At 37.7% G+C, this 10,343-nt stretch overlaps 1 protein-coding gene across 1 annotated transcript; it reads left to right on the top strand.

Moving 5' to 3' along the window:
- The first annotated feature begins 247 nt into the window (after positions 1 to 247).
- LOC113234935 lies at positions 248 to 3,628 on the top strand. The gene has a single exon (XM_026470455.1). The coding sequence runs from the start codon at positions 335 to 337 to the stop codon at positions 3,626 to 3,628; it is 3,294 nt and encodes a 1,097-aa protein (XP_026326240.1). The 5' UTR covers positions 248 to 334.
- Positions 3,629 to 10,343: the final 6,715 nt, after the last annotated feature.

The following is a 10,343-nucleotide window of genomic DNA, read 5'->3' as shown; positions in this document are numbered from 1 at the left end:
CGACACTCGTTCAATAAAATAAACATCCACGACACAGTCGTGATATGGGAACATCCTAGATACGACAGGTGTCCAACAATAAATAAAATGTGACGATGTAATGGGAACGCGCCCTTAGTCAAGTGTCAAGCAAACGTAAAAAGATAGCGCATGTCAGTTTGCCTACTTTTTTATTTATAGATTGAAAATCAACATTAGATTTATTTCTTTCTGTCATCTGCCATTTCAGTTCCAACAGACAGTTTCCATTAAAATATGTCAACTAGTTAACAATAATTTTTGTGTCGCGCTTATTTTATAATAATTTATATTTTATAATCAGTTTACATACAAGATGAACGCGTACACTGTTTTGTTAATAATGATCGGGTGTCAGATTGAAGCACGGCCGAATGACTTTTGGCCCAATGTTGGCTCCGTCCTCTTCAATCGTGACGACTTGAATAGAATAATGTGGTCCAAGAGAGACATAGCATTGTTAAAGGCAAGGCGGTACTTCCAAAAGCTGATTCCTCCGCCCACCTTTATAACTGTGGAGAATGAATTCGTAGACAAGATGCTTACTTACTTTCGGGATACGTACGCAACAATCAAGAATGTATCACCGGACCAAGATGTAGACAGGATAATGACCACTGCCCTCTCGGATACCGTCGGAGGCTACCTTAAGCTATGTGTGCTACCCGTTACAAAACTCTCATTCTATGGCGGTATAGCATCATATGAAAGCGCATACAAGGTGTTTAGGTTCTACACAGAAATTAAGGAATATCTGTATACTGACGGCCATAACTGGCGAAACCCCGATCAAAAAATGCTGAACGATTTAATTTTGAACGGTCCTAAAGTCTGGCGTAATAAGAAGCAAATGCTCAATGCACATGACTTAACACAAAAGGAGGATCCCTGTACGCTATTTTATTTCGAAAAATCACCCAAAGGATTAGTAGTGCCCATACCTGTTGTGAATTGGGATGATGTCTCTATGTTTTTACCCGTACACAATGAATCAACGTTTTCTTTGGATTCTCCTAAGCACTGTAACACATTACAAAATTATTACAATAAAGCAAAGATTTGCATGAATTCAAAAAGTAAAGATGTTGCAGCAGATTTTGATTACAAGTTTCAAAACTGGTTATCATCAGATGTACTACCGCACCTCAAAGACGACCGCTTGTACGTCGCCTTAGGTAATGTTTTAAGCTTACTCAACCAAACCAGGGAAATATGCGACGTAATTCTGGATATATATAATTCTAGTTCGAAACGCATTCTACCAGATTTAAAGTCCATTGTCTGTTCAAAAACATCGATAGTTGTTATTATAATACTCATCTTCGAAATAATTTGGTGTATTGTAGCTATAGATAGATTGTGTTGTAAAAAGATTTCAGACTTGGACGATATGGATAATAATAACAGCCATAGAGTCTTTTCGTACTTCCGAATATGTAGCAACAAAGAGCGTATGCCAGTCAAGAATAGGAACACACAAGATTATGAAACGAAGTACCCCGAGATGGCTATTAATAAGTCGTCGTACATGCGGAAATGGTCAGGACACAGCAATTACACCGAAATGGATCGTAAAATAAACTGGCTTCCTACAACAGTGGAAGCAGGCTGCCAGAACGAGCCGTCAATCAAATGTGAATGTCCATCTACCTGTATTGGCACAAAGTGTAGAGCTCAATGCTCATTCCTTTATCAAGTACAATCTAATGACATATTGACAATAGTCAACGAAAGAATCGACGATTTTTCATCGCCATCACCACGACTTCCAATGACTATAACGAATAAAAGCTACACTAAAATACCATCAAACATTAGCGGCGTCAAAGACATTGACACCCGAGAGACTTATACATGTAACTCTATAAATTTATACGACGAGTCATCCAGTACTATTGCAAGAACCAAGAATAAATCGGCAGTAACAATATACAGGTCTCAAAAGAGCTCAGAAGGCAATCAAACTAGGTACCGAAGTCGTCAAAGAAAAAACTTTCAAATAGAAAAGGCTGTGACTGGGTGTAAGCGAAACAAGGCTATACTTAGTCCATATTCTATAATACCTGACTCACGCCCTAGTCGCAATAGTGCAGCTGACTCCTACGTCAGTTTTGAATTAGTAAATATACCCAGTATCAATGAAGTGACCACTGATTCTCCCATTTGTTACTATTCACACGAAAAACCATCAACAATCACAAAAAAAGCTAGGACTATCTCTGAGATGCAATCGGTGACAACAAGACCAAATAACGAAACTGAAACGAATGTGCAAGAAAGGAACTATCTGGTGAATAAATTGACGTCCCCAGTAGCAGTCATGGTGTCTAAAGATTTAAAAGGTAAACAATTCCAATGGAAACGATATTTAAAAATGAAAATAGATGAACCAAAGGCTGAAATCAAATTAGGAACATTCGCTGCGCGAGAGTCACCTAGAAAAGGACAAAGTAAAATTCCAACTCGAAAATCAGTGAAACGTGCTCAATACAGTACAATAAAACGACCGAAAGAAGTAACCACTGAATCACTAGTATACGCTGACAAAAGCATTGATCCAGTCACTAAATATATAGACCGATCAACTGACTACATAATAACTCAAGAATACGCTATGCATCAAGTGAGTACAAAAGAAGATAACAGTCATGTTATCAACCATAACCAACAAAACCAAGTTAAAAACTACAGGGTGCTAGAGTCAACTTTATTGTCCACACAAGATCTTACCACTATACCAACGGCCTCTAAACCAGATATTCGATTCGAAGAAAAAAATGCAAATACAAAATCAAATGAACAAGATAAAAGCCTAATGACAATAAAACGAAGTGGGAGCGATTCATCAAAAATATCACGGTATACTGCTGATGTCGCATTACCATGTACCAATTTGAAACAAGATACAATAATAGAAAGCAGCAATAACGCAAGGGGTACTCACCAAGAGACAGTATTAGCAACTGAGAAAGTAGTTTGGTCAGTATTAGCAACTGAGAAAGAAAAGACATTAAAAGAACAAAACGTTCGAGAGTCTAGTGACATTGTTACGGACTCAACAAATGGGTCCGAGAGTAAAAAGAAAGGACATTATAGTTTAAATAAATGGCAAGCCAAAACTACAGAGAATTCAAACTCATCCTTGAAACTAATAAAAACAAATACAAAATCAGAAACGTCAAAAGTGTCGAAATACCAAAAAATCACTGAACCAATGAAAAAATTAAATAAACAAGAAAGAAGAGCAGGAACGGTGAAAAGTAAAATAACAAAGTGCCATAAAGACAACCCCAGGAAAACACTGCGTCCTCCGGTGAGATCTTTGAGCAAATGGAAGACTTCCATGGAACTTGAAGGCAAGCAAAATTGCAAGCAAAGAAATGAGTTCGCGCCAACTACAGAAAATGTTATAGAAAAGTCATCGATTCTTTTAAACAAAAGCGATACATATGGTGACACTACGTGCAAACGGCAGACAGGGGATGGTAGTAATGGCCAAACTAATTTGTCAACCACACGCAAAAGCAAAATTCCGCAACTTAAGCGAATCGACGACACACGGGTGACAAAGACACTAAATACTGAAGTTAGATTAAACTTATCGTTTTAGTTTTAGTTGTGTATGTAGATGTAAGTATTTGATACTCCTATTAATATATTTTGTTAAAAAAATATTTTATTTATATTATTTTATCTATGTTCTCCTCATGAGTTACAAAATCTAGTCAGTGGCGTAACTATTTAAAAAAAATAAAATTCAAGACATTTCAAGCTTTACGAATGCTGTTTAAAAAACAATTCCATCTCTGTAATTTTATATTTTAGTACGTGGCCATTTTTCATCAATATAAGCGCCCAGTTACACAAGGAGAAAGTTTTCGCGTAGCCGCCGCGCGGCGACCGCCCAGTTACCACGCCTTGATGTACATTAATGGCGAATCTGAATTCTATTTACTGGGCAACAACATTAAATTGCACTAAATAATACTACCGCGCGGTCGCCACGCGGGCCACCGCGTAGACCAAATTGAAGCCAGACTCGCGCGCGTACCCGGCGCGGCGGCCGAAATCTTTCTCTTTATGTAACTGAGTGCTTATATTGATGAAAAATGGCCACGTACTAAAATATAAAATTACAGAGATGGAAATGGGTGAAATTTTTGGGTCTTAGGCTTAGGTCTAATCAATGAATGAAATTGATTAATGCTTAAATAGGTATTTGTTATGCAAGGCTGAAAAGTTGTTGTTTGTATTGTATCGCGAGTGCTTGTATTGAAACCTGAACAAGCAAAGGAGGCTAAGAATAATAAGACTTAGAATATAATAAGAATATATAAAAATAGAATCCTGAGCGAAGCGAGAACTTCAAGGCACGAGACGCAAAACAACTTTACTGCTGAGCGAAACATATAACTTTTCACCTCACTGTAGCAAGAAAAATTGTAAGCGAAAGAAAAACATTTAAACTATAACAATTCAGTTTTTCATCACCGCTAGACTCAGACTCGCGCATGTTTTGTTTCTTTTCAATTTAGTACAGCACAATTCAATCCAACGTGTACTAAAGTGTCTAAAAGAAAATTTAAAAAAAATAAGTTTAGTTTTGGGTGCGTTCTGAATTTACACCGCATACGTGGTCTTCTTCTTTGTACTTATAATTTTATGTGATTAATGAAATTATTTTATCTTTGGCTTATTAAACTAATATAGTAAAAGAAAATTAGTGTTATCGTTGTCAATTTAATGTCAATAATGATAACAATAAATTATACTAACTGATTAATATTATATAAATACTTAGTGTACATTATGACGAATCGCGTTTGCGAATGTGTCACGCACTCATAATCAAAAGAACAAAAATTATCTTCGGATGCGTGATTGTTGTCAATTCAATGTTCACAATAATAAGAATAAAATGTACTTTTAATCTCGTCGTTGAACGTGTCATTATGTTTCTTTCACCTCACTAGCTCTGAAAGGCTTAATTTCTCATTAGAAATCTGCGCGCAAAAGCGTTTTTTGCACGCTAGCATGGAAAAGGTTTTTGGAATTCGAACTTGACAATGACTGTGGTACACTTAACTTTTTCTTTCGATGAAAAAAAAAGATAATGGCACGTTCAATTAAACGATTTGTCGTACATTACTTATTTATGTACCATAGTTTGTATAGTTTATTCTTATTATTGTTGACATAAAATTGACAATGATAACTATATGTGTTTATTAAATTATTTTAATTCATCGAAGAACTAAAATAATTTCAAAAATCACTTATTCACACAAAATAAAAGTACAAGCAAGAATAAAAATTGATGAGGTGTAAATTCAGAACGCATCCAAAGATATACTTTTTGTTTTCATTAAAAAAAAAGGTTTTATAGTTCAACTGTTTTTCTTTCATCTACCATTTTCCTCGCTATAGTGAGGTGAAAAGTTATGTGTTTCGCTCGGCAAAAAGTTGTTTTGCGTCTCGTGGCTTGAAACCCTCGCTACGCTCTGGAATCTATATTAAACCACTCGCTTCGCTCTTGACTCAATTTTCGCTTCCTTCGCTTGCTCGGGTTTCAATATAAGCACTCGCGGCAAACAACAACTTTGCAGCCTTGCATAACAAATAGCTATTTTTCATCAAAGAAAAAGGTAAGTGCACTACTGTCCATAGTCAAGTTCGAATTTTGAATACATTCTCCACGCTAGGGTGGAAAATAACGCTTTTACGCGCTGATTTCTTATGTGAAAGAAAGCCTTTTCGAGCTAGTGAGGTCAAAAATAAATTATTAGTAAACACAGTCAAAATTGTCACTACTATAAAACCTTAGACTTTTGTCAAAGAGTTTTATTAAATTGTGCATCTTTAGGTGTAAATACAATGTACTTAAATATGTAGGTAACTGTCTGTTCCCCCAAAATCACCCTGATGAATTTATTGCACTCAGTGAAATCGTGGTTGAGTTATGGCCATATCCGAGGGCCGCTCAGGTGGCGCGCGTTAATCCGTCATTAGGTCCATGGCCACTTAGCTAATTGAGTGGTCTTCTCGCAGGGGATTTTGTGAATGAGAAGGATTCCCTGGATTTGAATAAATATAAAATATCACAGGTATCGTGTTATAGTTTAACACGTTCGCTGTTCACTGTTTTTGTGATAACCCATATGTTCGAAAAAACACGTCAGTGTTGAATTTTGTTTTGAAGAATAGTTAGTAGAGTAGTGGCCAGATAGTTACATTTCTTACATTTTTTGTAACTTTCGATTGACCGTATCGCGTAATATGTAAGTAAGTTTTGTTTTTAAGATAATTTTTGTAACTTTTGAGAACGATAAGCTTTTTTTTTAATTCAACCATATTTGTTACTGTAAATTCCATATATTTTACGAACGCACCCAAACTTGACGTGGTGAACGTGATTCTGAGATTGCACATAATAATGTAATGAAATCACCCTATTACTTGCTAGATCTTTACTGTTCTTCAGCGTACCTACTTTGCAACTAAAATGTAACTTTTTAGTTAGCAAAGGATAGTTTTCATTGATTATGGAAGAATGTAGCCAATCCATCTGGATAATTGTTAAACTAAGCTGTGTGATACTTTGCCTACGAGTATGTATACATATAAATTGGATTCTAAATATTTCTTAAGTGGACGTAAGAAGGAAGATATTGTCATTTTTATTGGTACTCCAGCACAACGGAATTGTTAGGATATATACATATTTTTAAATTTTTTATGATACGAAGTGTCAAGACCATAGATTTTAGTACAAAATCTTAGTACGAGCAAGCCATGTGGCTGGTGGTAGCGACGATGCGCCTGGGCATGTGCGTGCGCAGTACCACTTAGTTTTAAATCACAAAGATCTGAAGTGCACTAGCACTGCGCCCCCTGAGACATAAGTTGACAAGCCTATAATTTAACCAGCGCCTTCAAAACCGGAACACAGTATGTGAGCAACATTACCTACTGCTTGGCTACAGAAATAGGTAAGATAGCAGTAATTCCATGGACGAACTATACTATAGTAATACTATTTGTATTTTATATTTGTACGTAGTAGATGTTCGCAACTTGGCAATCAACCACAAACAACTACTTAGTCCGTAAATTAAACTATTTCGGGGACAGATTGGCGACTAATCCCATGTCAATCGGGGATTACGCTGCAATTGCCGCTAATCTCACAACATTGGTTCTCCGGGTTCTGGGATTGGCCGGGACGCAATGGGACCATGACCACTATTTATTGTCGTGTGGTCACCCTAGTCGATATATCTTGAACTGTGATTGGCTGTAATTCAGAAGGCCAAGGGTTGTTAATTGAATTTGATTGGGATTTATTTGAATGAAAAAGAAAGGAATTTATTGATTTATCTAAATATTGATAATATGCTATTGTAGACTACACTTTTTTACATTAAGATTGAGGCGACTTTTGGAAAAATGCGAGCTAAATCTGTATTGTATAAATATAAATTGTCATGCATAATTAACATGATTTATTTTCCTACACCAGTATAAACAAAATCAAAGGCGGTTGCAAAATTTGAATAACCAACTGTAAATCAATCAGAGCCAAATTTCTGAGCTTACAATACGTCCAGAGAAATAGCGTATAGATCCACAGTTTGCGATGTAATCCGACAAAATTAAATAAACATAAACCACCGGATGGGTCACTCTGATTTATGGCCTACCCAGCGCTCTGGATTACCGTGTCCGAGCAAATCCGCGTGATAAACTGCTCTCTCCATTTACATTTTTGTGGGGGAATGTACGTGCATAAGTACTCTGTGGTAGGTACAGTTTGCAGCAGAGAGGCACTGGGTGTCTCTTTGGAGGTAATTGCGAATATTAAGTTTACTTCTCTGTATGATGGAATACGAAATTTACATACGTTTATAAATTCATATACATATATATGTTAATTTGAAACAAGCAGTCCTTTACTTCTTCAAAACAGTACACAATATCACGCACATGAAACCAATTAATGTCGTAACTCAAAATTGTGGAATTAAGAAAACAATATTTTAAAATTATTAATACAAAGATCGAACATAGAATCGAATCTGATCGAACGATTTTTTTCTGACTGTTCCATCTTTGTATATTTTTTTTTTTATTAATTAACGAGTAATTTCACAAAAAACAATTGAATATCAATTCAATACAAATTTAATTATAGTTAATCGCGACATCTCTAGCCAGGGCTGGTACCTGTTATGTTACCTAAATGAGTGACGGAATAGTTTCGTAGATTTCTCATAGATGGCGCTACGGCTAAAAACCGTTGAAAACCAAATACGTTCCGACAAACAAGGCCATTGAAAAATTCGTTCGTTCCGTGGCTTAGTTAGCGCCTGATACGGTTTGCTAGAAGACGTCGGTTCGAATCCGATCGGATCGAAAAAAAAAATCTGAGTGCTCGATCTTTGTATTAATAATTATAACAGACTTGTGGAGTAATTTCACAAAAAATAATATGATTATTATTATTTATACATAACGTTTAGTTACCCATTTATAAATGAATTCGTGCATTGTATATTAAGGCTGGTAAATAAGGAATTATGAACGAGTCTCGTTCAGACGCTTTCGGTGTCGAGGTTCGTAATTCCGTGCGGCCGCCCGTGAAACATACAAAGTTTTTCATCACATTTGCACGTAAATAGTATGATTGCATGCAGGCTAACTTAACTATAATGCCCCAAATAAAACCCTCGGGCCTGTTTTCTTCTCATTACAGCCATAGTCAAGTCTCGAGGGTTTTATTTGGAGGATTTTAGTCAAGTTAACCTGCATACAATCATACTTCCTATTTACGTGCAAGTGTGATGAAAATATTATTTATTGGTTTCATTCAGTAATGTTTTTAATTTTCAAATTATGTTTTCTTGATTAACTGCCTCCATGGCTGGTTAAAATGCTGGTCTGCCACGCAGAGGTCCCAGTTTCAATTCCCGGACCGGGAGAAATACTTGTACGATCTACATTTATTTCTCTCATATGTTTGGGTGTAATTTGTGGTGGTCCATGCGTGTGTCCATGGCACCCGCGACACAGAGTTTCTCAAATGCTATGAGTACCTGTAGTGCGTAAAAAAAAATCCATAACTTTGAGTTTCGGCAATTTTTGCTTTCATGTGCGAATTAATTTGCTTAAATTAGAAGAAAACACGAAAACACGTAGAATTGCTTTATCTTTAACACATCTAGTTATACTTTGGTTATCCATCTACTGCTTTTGTTACTATGATCTTTGGTTACTATGATTCCTACTTATTATACCCCAGATCTGTTGAGAACAAACAGACTGCATACCGCGCTTGGATCAGGGGTCTAGCTTCAGACGATCCCAATACGAACTCACTTAAAACAGCCTACAATAATGCCACCAGGTCTTGCAAAAGAGCGTACATCAGAGCGGATGCTCAGCGCGTCGCACGAGTTGGCCAAGAACTCTTGACGCATCCCACAGGTAGTCGTAGCTACTGGCGTCTGGCCAGAGCCGTTGCGTCGAACTTCTGCCAGCCCTCGCTGCCACCGCTGAGATATTCTGACGGCAATCTAGCCCACAAGCCGCAAGATAAAGCCGACCTCTTGGCAAATCTGTTTGCGGCTAACTCCTGTCTCGACGACTGTAACGCACAGCCACCAACTCTACCTCACTGTGGCTACACGATGTCTGATATTCGTATCAGACAATGCGATGTGCGTACGCAGCTGCAGTCTCTCGACGTCCGGAAAGCTAGTGGTCCTGATGGTATCCCAGCGATTGTACTTAGGAATTGCGCAGCTGAGTTGACTCCCGTGCTAACGCGACTGTATCGTCTGTCGCTCTCTTCAGGTCGTGTGCCGGACTCTTGGAGAGAGGCTAATGTGCAACCAGTTCCCAAAAAAGGCGACCGATCAGACCCGCATAATTACCGTCCCATAGCCATTACTTCCATAATATGCAAGGTTTTAGAGCGGATCCTTAATAAACAACTGACCCAATACCTAGAAGATCACTCCATAATTAATGATCGGCAGTATGGGTTTCGTCCGAAACGATCAACGGGTGACCTTCTAGCGTACTTATCGCATATTTGGGGTGAGGCTATAGACAAACGTGGCGAATCGTTGGCTGTTAGCCTCGATATAGCCAAAGCGTTCGATCGGGTCTGGCACAAAGCTCTTCTCTCCAAGCTCCCGGCGTACGGTTTGCCAGCCCAGTTATGCAGCTGGATTGCCGATTTCCTTCGTGAGCGGAGAATTCGCGTCGTTTCTGACGGCAGCATTTCGAGGTTCGTGAATGTGAACGCCGGCGTACCGCAGGGA

This window comes from Hyposmocoma kahamanoa, unplaced genomic scaffold, assembly GCF_003589595.1.
Source record: "Hyposmocoma kahamanoa isolate Upper Pololo Valley unplaced genomic scaffold, ASM358959v1 86, whole genome shotgun sequence".
Classification (NCBI taxonomy): domain Eukaryota; kingdom Metazoa; phylum Arthropoda; class Insecta; order Lepidoptera; family Cosmopterigidae; genus Hyposmocoma; species Hyposmocoma kahamanoa.
The sequence above is the reverse complement of the archived record's forward strand: the minus strand, read 5'-3'. Positions and strand labels throughout refer to the sequence as shown.